General features: G+C 40.7%; 1 protein-coding gene across 3 annotated transcripts in view; it reads right to left on the bottom strand.

Moving 5' to 3' along the window:
* The window catches only part of LOC130177290 (diacylglycerol kinase beta), a 104,854-nt gene that overhangs the window by 13,703 nt on the left and 70,341 nt on the right, over positions 1–20,810 (bottom strand). For all 3 annotated transcript variants that reach the window (XM_056388881.1, XM_056388883.1, XM_056388882.1), the window contains 2 exons: positions 16,283–16,373; positions 12,437–12,636 (listed from right to left, as the gene is read on the bottom strand). In XM_056388881.1, coding sequence (XP_056244856.1) covers positions 12,437–12,636; positions 16,283–16,373 — 291 coding nt within the window. The remainder of the gene's footprint in view (positions 1–12,436; positions 12,637–16,282; positions 16,374–20,810) is intronic.

The following is a 20,810-nucleotide window of genomic DNA, read 5'->3' as shown; positions in this document are numbered from 1 at the left end:
GCAACAGAAACAAGCTGTCATCACAATGCTGATATATTTTAATTACCAAAACAGTTATTTACTGTTTACTTATTTACACATCCAGTACAGCAACATTAGACTTGTTTAGAAGTAACTGGTGAATGTGAGTGTGAATGTGCTCTTCTTTTGGTCTCCATCAAATCCTCAGAAAAATATCAGGCTCTTAAGCTCCTAAATACTCTGCTACATGTTCCCCAGCCAGTTGCTAACTTTGGCCAGTGCACAGTGGGTTTTACCAGAGCTTTCTAAAATCTACCAACAGAAATAATAAACCAGTGGGCTGAAAATCCAAAACAATGATCTGAAACTCACTAAAATGCTCCGAAGTCCTGAGGGAAACCGCAGAGTCAGCAGATAACTTTCACATTGCACACAGTCATTTGACCCATTGTTAATACAGAAATATTGTGCAGCTTTAACTGTATGTCTCTCAACATAAAAGTCTAACTGCAGTTTCATGTCCACAGAACACCCATCGAATGCAGGTTTTAATTGCAGATTAAACTCTCACCAGGTTCCTGTAAACCCCCCCCCCCCGAAATTCCTAGAAAAAATACTTAGGACATGATCTCACGGTCCTAAATGGCAGCTACAACCCCGATCACAAATACATTATCCTGCGTCAGATACATAAATCATGCCTCATCCTTATACTGCATGCTACTGCACAAACACATGTAGTATTCACCATATGCATCTGTCTGTCTCTGCAGAGCTTTCCAGGAAATAATCATAATAGGATTGAGCATCCATTAAGAAAAAAACCCGACAGTTGGAGACTAAGGGATCGAGAGGGGAGGGTGTGGGGGGGGTGGAGGGTGTGGGGGGGGGGGGGGGCTGGTGACACAATGGATACACATGACAGATGGGAATTAAAAGGAAGGATGGTTGTAAAGATGGATGCAGTGTGTCATTTGCTGCAGTTGACAAGCAGGAAGTGTGTGTGAGTCTGTGAAAACTGTAACATGGTCTTATACTGTTGTAGGTTTAAGACAGAAGAGGTAAAAAAAAAAATTCCAGTGAGTGCTGACATGTCCTATTTTAGGATTATAAAACAGTGCTATTCATATACGCCTTTCCTGTTCTACTATCAAATATATAAATCCCCCTCCTCCGCACACCCACCTATACACCTCTACTTCCTCCAACCACCAAAAATGGGCATGGCGTCCTGCCCCGTGTCCCAGTGTGAGAGCCTGATGGCAGAGTAGCCCACTGCGCTGGTTCTCACCTCACTGATGAGTCCCGCCTCATCAGATCTCTGCGCTTTTGACTCTGAGGCAACCAGCACTGTTACTTCTCAGTGAGGTAGAGCTAAGAATAGAATAGAACAGCCTCTTACATAATGCAGCCACAGTGCATTCTGGGATGGGATGGCATTGGTGTGCCAAGTGAGAATCGTTACTGCTGTGCTGCACTATTTTCTCTGCTGTGCAGGCAATCTGAGCCGTCACCCAGAATTCATTCATTATTTCAAACAGCATCACGTTATTATACAGTGACTCGTGAGAATCTACATCTGATATCTAAATATTAACAACTGTTATAAAATATTAAATATACACAACATTAATTTACTTATATCCTCTTCGTTATGTCTGTTTTTATTTGACTGCAATCATCAATCTTACAATCTCATAATTTCATCTCTCTGTAAAGCACTTTGGTCAATGTTTGTTGTTTTTAAAAAAGCTCTAGAAATGAACTGACTTCACTAAAACATAATGTATTATACAATATAAATACATATACACAGAAGTATGAAACTAAAAGACCAAGACCAACAATATGTTCTTTTGTTATTCAGTAACTTCTGACTTCCCATTGGTTCCTGTTGAATATATAACATGCCTCTACTATGGTAATTGACTAATTGTTCAAGTAATTTTTCATGCAAAAATGGCAAAACATTTTGTTTTCAGCCTCTCAAATATGGAGATTTCCTGTTTATATCAGATCAAATAGAGATTTTTCCCTGAAAATTCTGTTTGAAAAGTGGGCTGGACTACGACTACACAATTACATATCCACAATTATTTATCTTCAGATATTTTTTTCAAATGGTGAGAGTTGTATTTGGGTTTCTAGCCTTAATGTTGCTAGGCCAGCAAGATTCTTCAACTCCATTTAAAGTTTGTCTTTCAGGAGTTAGTCTGACATAAAAGTGTTTAAGAAGTCCAGTTAAACATACAAGGATTTCTGGCAGGTCCTGTAAGAAGTTTTGCTGCCACAGAGGAAATAAATTCCTCACAAGTGAAAACAAGTCGAAAGCGTCTCCCGACATCTTTACGACAGAAAAAGGATGATTCGGACTCGGGGCTGATTGAAGACAACAAAAACGTCAAGTTAATGCTTAAATGCCAATATTTCATTATTTAATTATTCACTTCAACAAGAGACAGTGAGTTCAAAAATGAAGACCCTCTTGTCTTCGGACTCATAAACCCTCAGGGGAAATTCTCTGGACAAGTCAGGACAAGTTTTCTCTATCTAAAAACTGGTGTTTGTCATAATGTTCATGAATATCTCTGAATATAAGACGACTCTTATACTCAGGGTCGTTGTATATTCAGGGGATTAACAGTTAATAGCTGGGCACGGTAGTTTTTATCAAACATTCTTCAAACAGGAGGAAATAGTGATTTTGTTTCAATCACAGATTAATACACTTTTATTCACTACACCATGACAGTCTATGTGGGATTGACTTGAGAAGAATAAGTGACAATAGTTAATAATAATAAAAGATATCACGGGTGTAATCCTCGACATTTTAAATTCAGTGATGAATTATTTCTAGCAACCCTTCAATTAGAAGCTGAAAGATGAATTATAAATCCCCCCGAGGAAAAACTGCAGCTTTCATTGTGCATCAGCTTGAGGTGTTGGGCTATAATTATGAGCAGGCATACTTGTGTATCCTTCCTCCGCCCACTTGCCCCTCCCTCCCTCCCTTCCCAACCGACCTGTTATTGTCTCAGGGTGGTCAGAGTCATGGCAGATGGTCAAGAGGAACTGCAGCTCACCTCGCCAGTCCCAACGGAGGTAAAGGTACGGGGGAGAGCACTTGGCCGTTTGACAAAGAACACTATGTTACTATGATACGGTACAAAAATACACCACGCACACCATGTTGCTGATTTCATGCATGGACTATAAGCACCCAGATGGTGATTTTCTTTCTTTATTTTGTCGTTTTGTTTTGTCCAGAAACAAATCGTCATGAGAACCTTTCAGATGGGAGAAAACAATCATGGGAAAGGACCCATCATAGTTTTTGAAGAAGCTTTCAGAAATTTCTCATGTCATCTTTTCCATTGCCATCCAGTTCGAGAGAGACTGGCCTCTTTTTAAGAGCTGCCATTCATTAACTTTGAGTAAATGTATCACTGGAAGGTCATCCACTCTCCCACAATCCACTGAGAGCGACTCAGCAGCTTCATACAAGAACTATTTCCAGCCTCACAGAGTGGAGGGGGCGAATCAAAGTAATTATAGTCCGCTGCTTCTGTTGTGTGAGAAGAAAACAATATGCAGACTTGAGATGTGATCAGCCTAAAATAGCCTCCTTCATGGTGTGTCACAGCTTGACCATTGTGTGTGTGTGTGGGGGGGGGGTTGTGGGCCTTGGGAGGCAGGGAAGGAGGAGCAAGACGAGGCGAGGGGAAGGGGGAGAGCTTGGTGGTGTGATGGGTGGGAGAGCAGAGGGAGGATAAGGTGGACAGAGCGTCGGACAAGCAGGGGAAAAAAACAAATGAGTCATGAAGGGGAGACTGAACGCACCTGAAATAGCAGGTTTCTAAAACACAGCACAGATGAACGGCCAGTGTTGTCACAGTTATCTGAAACTCATTAAAAATGGATTTACACTCCACTACTAATTACCCATCAGGACAAGTAACAAGCTAGCAAGCTCCGTCAGAGGTACTTCCAACACCTCCAGTGGAGGTAGAGGAGAAAACGCTGACTGTGTACAGTATGGAGGCATTTACTCAGCATCTACAGTGGCTCAACTCTGTGACTGTTAATGTGATCATTGTTCATCAGGAACAGGTAGTGCGAGGGATTGTAATTTACAAATCTCAGTATAAACAAACATTTTTTGGGGGTTAGCTTGTTTTCTGTCTTTTCAGGAGCGGGGGAGACGGCAAGCCTTTGCTAAATGAGTTAGAATCTGTCTCTTCCAATCAATCCAAAGTTGTCTGTTTACATGTTGTGCGTCCTTACCTGGCTAGCTACTGATTCATGATCCGGCTGCAGCTAACGATGATCTACTCACTTTTTTCAATTAATCTGTCTTTAAAATGATGACAACATCCATATTCAAAAGGGTGTCAAAAAAAAAGATCCAATCCTTATATTTGAGAAGCTAGAACCAGAAAGTATTTCCCTTTTTTTCTTAAAAAATGACTAAAATGAATAATCAAACTAGTTGCTGATTAACCTTGTGTTAACTGACTAATCAATTAATTGATTAATCGTTGGTGTTTTTAGCTAATTTTAGCTGTTTCGTAACTTGTATTGCTACATAGCTAGCGTTAGCATTAACAGCTGTTTACTTACCAGTCTGGCCAAGATCTTCAACCATCAATACATTTACAAGACAATTGGTTATAATACGCCCGCAGACTGGACTCTACAGTGACTCGGTATCGGAAAAAGTCTGGAGCTAGCTTGTTAGCATGCTAACGTGAATAGAAGAAAAGAAGTGACAGATATAGAAGCTAAACGAGAGGGTTACTTTCTGCCACTGGAGACAACTGTAGCTGAGTAAAGGAATTAAGTTTGATGCTGTAGAGGATTTTTATATTAATCTGTTTTTATACTTTTAATAAAATAATGTGTGCATTGTTGATGTAATCATAATATACTTATAACTAAGTGAGTTTTTTTATAAAACTTGCTGTGCAACGTTACAGAAGAACAGACTGAACTTATGATATTGTTTGAAGGCCACCCTAGAAAAAATAACTCCTTATATGGACGACATCCCGGAACAGAAGTAAGACAAAAAGCAAGGAATAGAGTAAGGTATTGTCTCTGTTTGTGTGAATCTCTCACAGATCCACCGGCACGAGAGCTGCCCTGCGTAGGGGGGTGAGATAACACGTGGGGAGCAAAACAACGAAGACAGCGGCATGAACCGATAAGAAGAGACTCAACCCACATTGTATTATTTTTTTCTGTGTAAGAATATGAAAGACTGGGTCAGGAAAGAGGTAGAGTGTCAGACTTCGTGAACTGGCACAACTGCATGTTGTTGTCAGGGAGAGATAGTTTGGCCCAGAGTTCTGTAACGATCTCCTTTTTCTAATGCTATATTGCTGTTAGCTTTAATAAATGCTGGGATTTGAACTTTGAACTTTCCTGTTTCCTTAATCAAACCAACACTTGAGTTCAGGTGACGAACTCAACAATGCTAAACTTGAAACGTTTCTCCTCGACTGGTAAATAAACAGCTGTTAATGCTAACGTTCTCTATGTAGCAATACTTACAAATTGTTCCTTTAACTTTGACTTTGAAAAAGAGATTGCTAACCTCAATGAGATTTATCTGGTTAAATAAAGGTTAATAAATAGCAGACATTGCATGTTAAGAGGGCACAATCCCAAAAGGTTGGGAGCCCCTGATTTACACTACTTGTGTAAAGTAGTGACATTGCGGTCGTGCGCCACTGTCAAACACTGTACACTGCACAGTCACAGTCCTCACAAGGTCAACTGAGCAAGTCATAATTCTCCTTTATTCCCACGTGTCAGTCCCTAGAGCGCTGCGTGCTACAGCCACTTTATTTCTGTGCATCCTTTCCAGCTACATCCACCGCAGGAAGTCAAGGAAATCTGATCCAGGAGCAGAGAGGAAATAAACAGGGGAGGGGAGAGATGGTACAGAGATAAAAGTTGAGGAGGAGCACGGTAATGGGATGGGCTGACACCGGGGCCTTCACACGGGAATCCTGTTCCTGTCAGCAGCTCTTTCCCTCTCTGTGATTTCCCCTGCACCTCTGACTGTGATCTGTCTTCACCCAGCTGACAGCGGTGGACTTTTGGCCCCACTTCGCTTCAATTCAGACAGGTTGACTTTTTCCCTCCACCTCCGCACATTCGGAAACCTTAAGTTTAATGACCGCGCCGATATTTTCTTTGTCCCATCGACTGAGCGTCATTTACACCGTGACGTCAGAGCACAGGGCGAACTGGAAGAGTTAGGGACACACGGAAGCACAGTACAAGATGCAGAGTGTTTCTGAGGACAAATGCTTGTTCACACATAAAAGATGTTAAGAGTTTCTCCCCTCAGCTGATATGCAAATTAGGTGATTGCTTCCTAGCTAATTAATTCCTAGTTAATTAACAAAATGCTTTAAAAAAAAAAAATCAGTGAGAGGAAGTGAGATAATTCACAGGAGGATTGAGTGATACAGTAAAGTGAAACTAAACAGAAACTGAAACCAGAACCAAGTGTGAATTTATCCTAACAACAATGGATAATCACTATTATCATGGTAAATAAAGCTTATTTCTCTCAGTGTGATGATGCCTGTCCAATGCTCAGCAACTTTCAGAGTTATAATGAAAATAAACTTCCCTTCTTAAGTTCTTAATAAAACAACATGTTGACTTTCTTCAGATTATCAGCGGAGCTCTGTAGCACAGAGGTCTGTGGATATACAGAGAATTATTGTTAATAGAAATCACTGTTTCTAAAGAATTTTGAAGTTTAGGTTTTAAAAATATGAAGTGAAATGTTTATATTATATATTTAGACTGATGTAATGACCTAATTTTACTTTTTTGGTGTTACTCATGTTGCTTGCGGGGGTCGACCTTCTTTTAGCAGGGTGGTGGTGAAAATGTCTTTTCTGGCTATTTTTATTATCATTTGAACATAACTTTCCTCAGTTTTCTGTAAATGTAGACTTGACCCAAGGCTGAATTTTTATGGTGCGTTCAGGTGGCTTTCTAAAATTAATTCGTTTTGGGTGATATTTAATGTCGTTATTAGATAGAGACAATAGAGTGATGAAAATATTTGAAAATAAAACTATTTCATCTCAAGCAAAAACTTTATCTCAAAGGTTTATGATTCCAATTCACAGATGAACAGAGACAAAAAGATAACACAGACACATAAAGTCCCTCTATTTAGCATTTATAAGCAGTATATTAACACTAAATGGTTCATAACACACTATAATGTAGTTATAAACAGATACAAGTGTTTATTGATGCATCTGTCTACGACTATACGTCCTGCTGTGGCACGGCTGCTGTACAAACTGACAACAAAATGTGAATAAAAAACACTGTACATTAATAAACACCTGTATACAACTATATTATGTGAGAAGATATAATTAAAACATTTAGTTAACTATTAAGTAAATGCATATATTGCTGATATATGTTAAATAGGAGGACTTAGAGTCAAGAGTTACTGAGAAGACACACAGACACACAGCTGGTACATTGAGGTTTAGGGTGAATAAACATTGACTGTAGCACTTCATGCAAATAAGGCAAGGCAAATATTCACTGTGCATTCAGTAGCACAGCAGGTTAGCAGGCCCTTCTCTTTAAAGCAGGTACAAGATGCCCAGTTTAAATTTCAATGACACCAGTGATTCAATTACAGTTATAAGTTACATAGACTGTCTCTGTGTGTCTGTCTCAGTTGTCGTTTGTGTCCGTGCAGAACGAAAACCAGAGCATAAACACAGTGAGTCAGAGGACTGAAGTTTCAGCGCTGAGGTCACAAGTGCCCTGGGCTTCTTTCACTCTCTCTGGGTAACCCTGGCTCATTGCATTATCTGCAGCAAATGGATTTAAAAGCTTCAGTTTATTGTGCCAGAGAAAGCAACTGCCATAAACAATTAGTTGTATGATAAACATGCAGGCACGCATTCACACAGACGGAGGCACGCTAGTACACACACACACACACACACACACACACACACACCCACACACTGAGGCACGTAAATGCAAACCTAACACAGTTTCTCTTTGAAACTAGAGCACTCGTCTCAGAGTCCTGTTTCCAAATAGCATTAGCAGGACAGGCTAATTTAATAAGGTAAAATCCTGAGGGACAACTCTGGAGAACAAAGATTCCATCACACACGTTCAGACATGCACAACCTGAACGCAGTCACACAACAACATCTGCATCTGTGCGTGTGTGTGCAAAAAAACATCTGGCTCAGCAGGTCTTACTCATCTGTTGACGAATAGATAATATGTGAAAAATAATATTGCAATAATTATCAGGGAGTTTCCTTATATTATTATGTAACTTCCTTTAACTGATATCTGAGCACTACAGAATATAAATCCCTGGCTACTGCAGTGCAGTCCAATACAAATGCAAATAAAATACAAATCTCGACTGGAACTGGCTCCTTGGGGCGAGATACGACTGACACCACGGCTTGGATGCAACAAAAGTGCTTTGTCGGAGATTTGAAAATTCTTTTTGAAATTCACTTTTCCATTATTCAATTTTAAGTTCACAATTTCAGATGTGCATTACCCAGGTTAAAGGAACAACAATAGGTGTTATTGTTGTTGGCAGAGACGTGGTGATTCAACTATGTGCGGACATTTTGGGGTTGCAGTTTGTTGTGTAGTTTTGAACTTTATTTTCGCTTCTGCAAAAAGCTCAAATAAGAACAAACGATAACAAACGACGGGGTTTGGAGAAGTCGTGAAGGAGCGTGGGATCATGCAGTTTCACGATAAAACTGAGCGGCTGTGAGCCGAGCTGCTGCTAACACTTGCTCAGCTTGTTTCTCCGATACTTGACTATCATTGTAACCATGACAACAGAGATCCTCTAACCTTAAAGAAGAACTTATTTTAACCCAAACTACAGTCTTTTCCTAAACCTAAAATAGTGGTAAAAAAAGTTTTTGTGCCTAAACCTAACCGAATCGTGACTGCTCCACAACCTTAACCGCATTATTATTATTGTTACTATGACGACGGAGCTCGGGTACGCCTGTCCATCAACAGCAAACACACGTAAAACAGAAATGGACTGAGTCATCCGTGTTTCTTCTCACTCTATCGTTTCTTTCACTATATCTTCCTCCTCCTCCTCCTCCTCTTGTGTCTTCCTCTCATCCTGTCTCTTCAGTGTAGCCCTGAGATCTCCATGGAAACAAGGTTTACATCAGTCAGCAGAGATGCTGAGACAAAGTGAAGCGAAAGGGACAGAAGTGGGATGAATCGAGAAAACACTGGTGAGAGCGTAGAGTGAATTGTTTTCTAAATAGCAATTATAAGTTGTCAGGGTTCGGAAAACTTATTTATCAGCATGTGAAGTAAAAATTCAAACTGTGACAATAAATCAAACTCGTCTGTTTCTTAATCAGAAGTGAAGGAGTCCTGATAACTTTGAATCTTAATCCGTGAACAAATGAACTTGTCTTTTTTTCTTCACAACTGGGTAATTATCACTTTCAGAACTTAAAATAATGAGTTCAGATAATCAAACTAAGTTATTTATTAACACTGTGTTTGCATACACTTCTCCAGAAATCCTTTTTTTTTCTGATATAGAAAAGTTACTTGATGGGGACAGCTATATATATATATATAAATATACTGTATATATTTTATAAAAGTCGTCGACCAGAAGCGTGTTCATGTATTGATTGACAGTTGTGAGGGTTCTCCTGACTTTGGTCTTCTCTGAATGGTTGGAAGGAGAGCGAGGCTCGCTCAGACACTTTATATCTCTGCACTGCTGCCAGGCTGTTCCACGAGTCTGGCTCACAGACGCCTGCGACAGCACCTCTCCACTTGAAATGAAGAAATGTTCTGGATCATATTTCAACTAAAAATATTTTAAAAGTTAGATAAAAAGTTAAATTGCCTAACTTTATCTCCTGGTGATCTTTTTTTCCAACTCCTGGTTATTTTCTCAGACTTAATGAAGCTCCAGAGCCACAGACGACATGATACAACTGATTCTCTTTGTGACACATAAACATGTTCAGTAGCAGCAGATTAACCCAACACAGCGTTTATCTACTGGTGTCATACGCCGCTCAAACGTCACCGGCCCGACTGACACGATCTTAGAGGTGAATATCCCGAATATCATGGTTATTTGATTTGGGCCGGATTTTCTTAACAAGCAGCAGCTGTGGTGTTCGGGAGGAGCGGTGACGACACCTGCCAACATGTGTATTCTGAATTCACATCTGTAATTTGAAAGATGTGTCAGTTAATGAGCACCTGCTCCAAAAATATTGGTGTCTGCCACAAACAGTGATTAAAAACTAAAGCATTAAGAATCAAAGCAGCAGCTGCAATAGAGACGTGAATGATGAGCAGATGGAAGACGGAACGCCGCAGCATCCAAACGCTGTAGAACATATTAATGATTATATAAAACAAACAAACACACAAACCTTAGTGGAAAATTATTGTATCTGCTTCATCAAACTTACAAATGGAAATGAAATGTTTTCTCTGCTGGAAAAAACAACCTTTGATTATCAAGAACCTTTACTTATTTATAATAACTTTCAACAGTTACTGGTGTGGATGAAAGTGAAGATCAGGCAACACTTTAAACCACATATAATTACTGCACTTAAATGAACCAGGAACAAGCTGCTGCCGTACGTCGAGACGCCACTCGAGGGTCAGACGGCTGATTACAGGCATTGTTATGTCCGTTTATGTCCATTAACTCTTTGATTGTAACGTCACATCACTCAACATGCAGAGCAGTCAGGAAGGTGTGAAGAAAAACTCACTCATACACGCGTATACATCTGAACACACACACTTAAAGCTGGCTGGACACATTATCCCTCCTGTCTCATCTGTGACACAGCGCTGCAGGACATTTCATGGCGATCATCTAAAACAGATGTTTGGTGGCTATCATTGTCTGTTAATACCAGCTGTGCCAGCACTTCCTGTTTCCAGGGAAGAGCGGATGACAGAGGAAGGTAAATGTTAGAGCCCAGTGGAGACACACGGATGGACAGCCGGACGGACGGACGGCACAAAACTGTTCCAAGTCTGATATCTTAGAGAACTACCTGGTGACATCATGACACCGTGACCCTCGTGTATACCACTGACTCATCACAGACAGCGCATCAAATTCATTGTCAGCATAACACTACAGACAGGAAAGAAGGTCAGGGAGTTTTGTCTGACTAATTTATTAATTAAATCTAGAAACTGTGGACTTGTGTCTCTCTGTGCAGGTGAACGCAGTCATGAACGGTCTCTTCAAATCAAGTGCCTCTTAAAAAAACCAAAGCTGGTGACGGTATTTTTCATGTATGAAGTGTTATTTTTTTTTAATATTCCAATAATCACTAATGACTAATAGGTTCCACATGTTATGTAGCCAGTGTGATGCATTGTGGGTTTAAGACCGGATGTTCTGTAGCAGTGGACACACACAGTGGTGGCATTGAACGTCTCTAGAATGATCATTTTCTTACACTTCCTCCCGACTGAGACAATGAACATTTAACTGGAAATACTCCTGTTTTTTCTTTGTTTTATCCACTCTGCGACACGCTGCTTTCATTCAACACCGTCGCCCTGACTGTGTCTCAGCTCAGTTTCAAGGTGCCAGTCCCGACAGCAGGCTCACTCTTTACATATAATGCTCAGCGGTACCCTACGAGTTAAATCTGATTGGTTTAGTTGAATGATATAATACATGAAATTACACAAAATGGGAACTACTGGGAACATTTACGTCTTCTGGCCTCTAAAAAATCTTTTAAATGAAACAATCCATCAGAGAAAATCACTCTTAGGTCTCATTCAAACTGACAATAGCTCTGCATGAAAAAATAAAAAACCTGAAGCCCTCTCATTCAGAGCTGTAAAATCCTCTCCCAGTATTAGTAACTACTGTGCAGTGATTCTGCGTCAAACGAGCCTTTAAACGTTCATCTGTTCCTCCAATTGGTCGTCCTGGATCGTATTTCATTGTTTCACTAGTACCTTAAACAACATACCCCCAACCAACGCAGTATTCAGTTTTAACGCAGGCCTGTTTTCTGTCTGAGTCCCCACTTGGGTTGAACTGATCATAACTCACGTGTGAAGTCAGGCCTTAACCTGTGATGAAGGGTCACGAGGAGACAGTTCTTCAAAGTCACAAGGAAAAAAAAAAACAAAAACTGGGAAACAATTATATAGTTTTTCATGCGGAAAACAGATTTACTTCCCCAGAGGGTTTTGAAGGTTTAATTCAATAAAAGCCTGTTATTTTTGATCATTGCTTATGACCGTAGAGTCTATGTTTGAGTTATACAATCATGAACTGACAGTAAGTTTTATTTTGTTAGTGCTCAATGTTTAACGGCGGCTTCCTGTAAGCAGGTAACTGGTCGTGTGTGTTCTCACTTATCTGCACTGACTCACCTGCACACAGAACTTGAGCTCTTTAGCGTCGGTGACGGTGCTCGCCGGCATCCTCTCGGGAACCTTCTTGCTCATGCGGTTGTAGTTCCTCCTCTTCTTCGTCTCGCCCCACAGGTTGGAGCCGCCGTGCATGCTGGGAATGTTAAGCACCGCGATGCCCTCCAAGGAGGTGTTGCTGAGGTCCAAGATGATTCCGTCGCACTGAGCGGGAAGTAGGGTGGGAGACAAAAGAAAAGCAGGACAAAGAGAAGCAATGATGAGAACAGCTAAAGAAAATCTCACCACAACAATTAAACACCCTGCTCATCACTGACTGACAAAGATGACAAAGTTATGCCAATTTCATATGATCCAGCATGTGTTGCCTCGATCTGTGTAGAGATACACTACTGGCAAATGTTTCCTTGAAACTTTACTGCTGTTGATGGTGTATGAGCTCAGCTGTGTAGGCAGAAATTTCTTCCGCAGACTATGACAAGACGCACAATAACTACAGAGATGAACAAATAAAACTCTGGGTGGAAGATTTTTCTCTTAATTTTTGGTCTTTTGTGTTTTACTGAAACCAGTTTAAGGGCAATAAATGTAGGATTTATGTTTTATATTGATATAAAGGCTGAAAAAGTCAAAGCTGCAGTGTATGAGTTGCTGTGTCATGGGGCAAATTAGCCGTCCATGCTTGTACCCACTTTGTGCACCGCTGATTTGTTTATGACCACAAGATTTATTTTGTCCTGATGTATTACTTGTACAGAAGCCAAGTGTCCAAGGCTGCAGCTCTGTCTTTATTGACAGCTGTAAAATACACTAAGTTGGCCCGGTGTCTAATAGTCTACACATAGAAATTAACAGATACACTCTTGGCCTATCTCTGAATTACACTGTGTCTAGCCTTATCTGGATGCAACAAATTCTTTAGACACACCAGAGTATATCAACACGTCGCTGTGACTCAGCATGCAGGGTGCTGAGTCAACGTGACCACACACACACACAAAAAATCTTTGGATTTCACCGCACACCCACAATATGCAAGCAAACCACAGAAGACCCATCAAGTAAAGTGTGTGTGGAGTGTGATACATACTCGTACGTGCACACATACATACTGCATATTCACAGAAACACAAATGAGTGGAGACACAGTTCGTTTTTAAATCACCTTCTTCTTCTTTAGCACAGCATTTTTTTTTTGTCAGAAATGTCAGGCTAAAGATGGACACATAGGTGACGTCGCTCATAGGTTTCTGAAGAATGGTAGGAGTGGGCTGCTCCGCTGTTGCCATCTTGGCACTGCCCGACTCTACCTAACGCTACGCTCACCCACCTGTCACTCAAAGCGACACATCTTCAACTATGCATAACTTTAAGCCTTCATAAAATGTAAATGGGTTATATAAAAATTAACTTCCCGATCACTTGCTGTGAAGGCAGAAATTAGCTTTAGAGACCAAAACAGTTTTTTGTACCAGGCTGTAAACATGTTTATTTCTGCTGTAAAGTTGGACATTTTAACATGGGAGTCTATGGGGACTGACTCACTGTTGGAGCCAGACTCTAGTGGTCATAAGAGGAACTGCAGTTTTAGGCACTTTGCTTCATGTTGTTCAGCCCCGGAGGTTATCGCTTGGTTAAACCTCTCCTCCACCTTTTGAAAGCATCAAAACTTGGCTTCAGATTATAGGTATTACTTGATAACATTAAATATGCACAGCTAAACAATTAATAGTTAATAACAGAAGCTAAAATGTCCCTCACTCATTCACTCACTACTCCTCATATAACTTGTAGTTTACTGAATACTGAGAAGAAAATAAAGATTTCTCCCATTTTCTCATCCACAAATGCAGGTGCATAGTAGTACACGACATCACCTTTTTACAAATAAGCCCCACCCACTTCAAACCACTATAAAAAAAAACTCAGGGAAAACAAATATTATATATTCAAGAATCTCAAAACTGTTCCACCTTTGGCAGAAAACATTGTATTCGTGAAGGACTCCATTACTCATAGGTTTAATAAGGTAATAAGGTCGTAGTAATCCAAGTGCAACAATTAACACAGATGCTTCACAGTAAACACCATCAACACATCTCCTCATCAGTCCATATCAGCCTCCGACCCGCCCACTCCTTAGTCTGGTGTTTATTTTCTACATCCTGTGGTACAGCTCTTCTCACTGGGCGCCCACCAAGAGTTTCCTGCCTGTGCAGATCACCTGATTGCCCTCATGAGCTGCAATCTGCCTACACAGTTGTTCCCCGGTTTCTTATTAGACATGATGTCACTTCACGTGGAAATCACTCCCCTCTGAGCAGTAAACACGTCAGCATCTTCCACGGTGCTTTCACATGAAAGAGTCTGTTTTGCAATCGGCCGCGCAGACAGATTCAGAGAGACACAGACGACTGATTCAGAATTTAGACTAAAGGGCTAAAGAGAGGAAACATGATGTGATACTTGCTAAGAGGATGTATTACAAACAAAGTGCAAGAGCTTCTGTTTCCCACAAAGAAAAAGATTATGTCAAATTCTGCTTCAGTGTGAGTGTTCGCTAAGTTCGCATGCCAGTGAAACGGTAGAGGAAGTGAAAGAAGTCGTTTTTTGAGCAATGCAAGTAGAATCTAAGTTCAAAGGTCAAAGAATCTTTATCGTCCCTAACAGGGAAATTGATTTGCAGCCAGGATATACTAAAACGCACATACACAGACACACATAGCACTAAACACTTATGGACATCCACAGACAGGACTGTGCGAATAAGCGGTGTCCAGTGAAATACAATCTGCGATCTAACAACCGAATAGCAGCAGGAACAAAGGAAAACTTGTATCTCATACATAACGAGCCCCTTAAACCCACGACCCGAGGGTAACCGTTCCTCCAGAAGGGACGTAGCCTTCATTACTAACTGCCTTTTATACAGGTCTGTAAGCTGGGCTTTCATAACTCAAATTTTAATTACCTGAAAATACAGGAACATATTTACATTAAACAGTCGCCACAGCGGCAGGTGTGTATTAATCCGCAGCTGAAAATAGTCCCCAACAATAGCGTTGTTTTACTTAACTAACCTTTGGTAAAAACTAAAGTGACCAGCTGTTTCAGGAACTCACTGAGACTTTAAAAAAAAAAAAAAAAGAAGAAAGTAAATATCTGCCTTTTTTTGGACGAACAGATGTTGGTGTTTTAATTGGATTCGTTAACAATTAATTAACACAGAAAAGCCTTAACCTTTAATAAAGTAGTAGAGCTCTATATTGACTAAGGCGATATTTGCCATAATGGTCAGTAAATAAAAGATGTGGTAACACATTATCTCGGCCGTAGTGAATCAAGAAACTCATTTACTTCACCAGTGACACCTTGAATGTTTCTGTCTGACAATAAGCAGATGTTGGTGTGACTGGATGAATATGGTATGGTATGATATGGAGGGTGCAGGGCATGAAGCAGTTTGTTTGCATGTTTTCCGGTGTGTTTTCTTGGAGTGTTGCTGTGCTTTAAGCACCCAGGTGACAGATTATGCGGCGCTGTATGACAGAATGAGGCAATCAGTGACTTTATGGAGCATTAATCTGATGATGTGCTATGAATAGCTCGCCTCATTAATATGGCAAAACTACTTTGGCGTAAATTTCTTCAAAACCTTTTAGAAAAAACATAAAATAACAGCACTTAAAAGCCTGTCAGCGAAAAGGCAGGAAAGCAAACTTGTTGAGGTGTAGTGTACACAAGATGTTTCTTTTTTTTTTTTAAATCAAATATGGTATTTAAGGATATTTTCCTCACTTTTTGTATCCACTCACCCATTATGTCTCAGGGACAACAGTCTGTGACTCACCTCGACTTCGATGCATTCGTTGAGCTTCTTGCAGGTGGCAGATATGGTCTCAGTGGTGCCAAACTCAAAGTACCAGAGCTTGTTCTTCATTCTGAGGAGAGAGAGGGGAAACAGAGGACAGACGTGTTTCTGACCAACACATTCGAAAATATTCCCAGTCCTAACTTAGCTTGCACATGAGTACAGTGTCGCGCGCCCGTGGCTCCATTTGTTTCGGGTGCAGTGGACACATATTGAAGCTGTCCGGTGCCTTGAGTCATCTCACATTTTGAAACTGACAGGTCAGGACAGCAACAGGCCATGTGACCACAGAGGTCAAAGCTCCACTGACGCACCCCAAAGCCTTAAAAACGGAGACACTGGCAGCATCGGTGGTTAGATACTGCACCGCAAAATATTAACCCCCCCACCATCTGTCAACCCGGCCGCCTGCTGTTCTCTGCGCTTTCACCAAAGCAATGTACACATTTTCGCCTCCGTGCCATGATGCCGGGAGTTGAAATGTCAACATCGCCTCTGGAGGGGACGCGGAGTGAAACATTGCTGGTGGAGACTGCGAGGTCAAGGTAAATATTACTGTGATTCACAACAATGAGCAATGCTTCATTACTGCCCTGCAGATGGGTTTGTCAGAGGTGACCTGATGGATGCAGTTTTGTTTATATCCTGATGTCATTTGTTGCAGTTTTAGAACTGGAGAGAGGCTGAATGACACAGTCAAGGTGAAAGATCTGCTTGACCGATCTGTGAATATCAACTGTAAAGTGACGAAGCACTAATGATGTGTGTTTTCAGGGTTAGCAAAAAAAAAAAAAACCCCAACAGGTTCATCAACTGGACGTGACTCTGGAAACTCAGTGAAGAGTCTTACACCGTCTCAAACAAATCATCCAGTAGTTGTCGAGACATTTCGGCAAAAACCATGTATGTCAACCTCATCGGTCACCAGGGGTAAAGTCAGGGGATCATCAGAGTCGGCGGGACTCATCCTCTGGGGACCATGAATGTCTGTACTAAATGTTGGACTAACCCCTTTAAAAGGAAGCGGTCTCTGCGCGATCACTAACAGATTCTGGAGCGGTTTGTGGTTGGAACGTGATCCGACCTCAGTCTGATCCAACTACAGAGCGTAATTGTTATCAGCTAGCTGGAGAATGAATCGAGGTCTGACCTCAACAACAAAGCACACTGCTTTCTTGATGTTCGGACATGTTGGACCCTTTACTACTAGAATACCCCTGAAGATGTCCAATCTCTATCATAGATGGATTAAACTTCCTTTTATTTTCTCAATAAACTGATTAATTGTTTTGTGTATAAAATGTCAGAAAACAGTGAAAATGCCTGTTATAATTTCCCACATCCCGAGGGACGTCTTCAAATGTCTTTTTTTGTCCGACCAACAGTCAAAACCCAAACATATTCAGTAACCTACGCTGTACGACAAGGAAAAGCATGAAATCTAGAGACGTCCTGAGCTTGGGGCCGATTCACGAAACGCTAATAATCAATTGCTAAATGGTGTAGAAAATATTCAGCAGCAGCAGCAGCTTCTCATCATTATCAGTGAGCGTCACTTTTTGCTGGTTAAAAGGTTAAAATTAAATGTTGTTTAATGACAAATTAAGCTTTTGGCCTGTCTGTGTGTCTGCCCTCTGCACACTGCTGTTAATACCTGTCAAAGAGAGTTAGTGGGGGAAACCCTGTCACACCACCGTACAACCTACTCCAACAGAGTGAGACTTCTTCTTCCTTTCATATCACATCAATAATTTAACCTTATAAACTTTATATTTTGTAACCATGACCTTCAGTTTTTGGATCAAGAAGCTCATAAAAAACAAGGTGTGTGACATTAAGTAGTCTACAGCTGTGTTATGTGTTTATTTTTGCCTAAAAAATGCCTGAAATTATTAAAGTATTAATTTGATAAATGATTAATCGACCAGCTCTCCAGCTCGAATGTGCTCCAGAGATCGATCATGGGTCTATAAAATGTTTCACTTCACCTTTTTGCAGTCTAAAAAAGGAAAAGAAAAACAGAAAGTAAACCACAGAAAAAACATGACTAACTTCCAACTAACCGACGGCTCAATGTGTTTTACTGCAGAAATGAAACATATTTCATGATATGACAGTGGGTTCATTGGCATGTGGATATGCTGCTGATACTGACAACACAGCTATTGACACAACATCTCCGTATAATGTGGGCATACCAATAACAAGGTTATGAGAGAAAGACGAGGGCATCGAACATCTAAACAGAACACGACCTGTTTGAACAGTTCAACGTATTTTGCTGTTATTCTTTTATTTCTTTTTCAGCATTCAAGTCTTTAATAAGTGTTTATTTTACTGTGAGTGTAAGTAAAATGTCTTAAGCCGCTGCACTTGTTCACATGTTTTTCTCCCTGCTAATTGTCTTTCTGTCCCTTGTTCTCTCTCTTTCACCTTAATACCTCCCCTGAAACCTCTGCTGCTGTCAAATCAGGGGATTATGAGCATATTTGAGATCACAATTAGGAGCAGTTGCGATTCTCAACGAGGCGAGCTGCCTAACCTCATTAAGCTGCTTCCACTTGAGACGGCCTGTAAAAAATGCAATTAACTCATGTTTTTTCCCCTCTCTTATGAACACAGAGTGCAACAGGGAGACACGCCACTTCCATAAGCCTTTCCTCCATTATTCCCATGTTTCTGCACAAAAACTAATGCAAAGCTAGAACAAAAGGGATCTTAAAAAATGGGGGGTGGGGGGGCTGGTGGTGGTGGTTTACCAATCATGACTTGTAAGGCAGGGTGTGTTGAACCCTAAGGAGATGGTAATAGGTTTAGTGTTAAACAGTGTCCTCGCATGGAACTGACAACTGACTCCCCGACAAAGAAAAGTAGTTTCTTTTCAACTTGAATGAAAACCGTTAAGATGCTTCGTCTCTTTAAAGCTGTTTCAACATTTCAAAGAGAATCGAGTGGACTCACGTTTCATCTACCAGAGAGCAGAGAGAGAGAGAGAGAGAGAGAGAGAGAGAGGAGAGAGGCTTTACCACTGAGGTGGAAGGTGGAACCAGGTTGTTGTGAAAACATGGTTCAGGTGCTTCGGCAGAGCTCTGGGGGGGACGACTCCAAAAACTCTCTGCTGTATATCTGGTCAACCCTTACCCAATACCTTGCTGCCCCCCTCCCTACAGATAAGCATCTCCTTTAATCCCCAATGTGAGCAGTGACCTCATGACCCACCACCTCTTTACTGCCCCTCCTCCCTCATACCTGTTGTGAAATCAGGAAGACATGAGGGTGGACTTTGACGTAACTTGTATAAAGTTGTGCTTAAAAAAAAGAAAAAGAAAGAGATCATTTGTGTTGGTAAATACCAAATTATTTCAACAGAAATCAAAGTTGGAAGTCTGTGGACATGATATTGTGAGGAGAGAAGTCAACTACAACTCCCATGACACATTTCAGGAGGAAACATCCCATTACCCAGCTCAAAAGTGTATTTCAGGTGCTGCAAATGGCAAGTGGAAACTAAAGATTAGAAACCTAATAAAACATTTAGCACTCGCAATCATTTTACTTCCACATTCTGAGGCAATTTAGGTTGAATTAGGCAATTATGTGTAGTATTTTGTTCCCAGTCACACAGACAAAAGCTCTGATTTGCGCCTCTGACTGACTTTTTCTCCACAGCAACATGGGAAGTCCATGTTAATATGAAATATTGATTAATAAAACTTCCAAGGTAGAAACCCCGTTTACGCCTTGACTGTGTGTGATGTGTACCTGAATCACAGTTTATTTAAAAGCAGTTAATGTCGGGAAAGATGTGACTCAAAAGCAGGAACTTAATACAAGTTTGTTCATAAATGCAAAACACTGAATTAAATTAGGATGTGTTTATAAGGCCAAATATATTTAAAATTGACAAAAGAAGAACATTTAAAGGAAGAAAATCCTAGATTTGCATTAATCGGATAATAAAGCATTTCTAAAGAAAAGGCATCAAATGAATCAAATATTAGCTCTTACATCAGAGCACGGTCATGAGATTTGTGTTTCCTTTATGCAGCAGGTAATGTGGGTCTTTCCCTTGTACACAGGAGCTGTTGCTTTTAATTTTCTCGGAGCAGTAACAGCAGTTTGTTTGGAATAAATAGAAGAATCTGGGAAGTGAACACGACAGTCACTGTAGCGGCACAGACAAAGCAAAACATCTTCACACTCCATCAGCAGAAAATCTAAAAGGGAAAAACAACCCTGGCTGCAGTGTTTTTGGACCAGAGGTCAGCAAGGTGCTGACACCTGATCTCTGCTAATCCAATCAGGTGATAAGTTTCAGTGACCTGTTCTTTGGGCTTGATGACAAAGCAGCTTATGAAAAGAGCTAATGGTGTTTACATAAACAAACACCGGGGATCAAAGCGTGTTTTGCTTTAAAATAAATATTAACTCCGATCACTCAGTGTCGGTCTGTTCGCTCATTACAGTTATTCCTCAGATCACTGGCAGAATGTAATCAGCTGGTAAA

This window comes from Seriola aureovittata, chromosome 11, assembly GCF_021018895.1.
Source record: "Seriola aureovittata isolate HTS-2021-v1 ecotype China chromosome 11, ASM2101889v1, whole genome shotgun sequence".
In the NCBI taxonomy this organism is placed as follows: Eukaryota; Metazoa; Chordata; class Actinopteri; order Carangiformes; family Carangidae; genus Seriola; species Seriola aureovittata.
The sequence above is the reverse complement of the archived record's forward strand: the minus strand, read 5'-3'. Positions and strand labels throughout refer to the sequence as shown.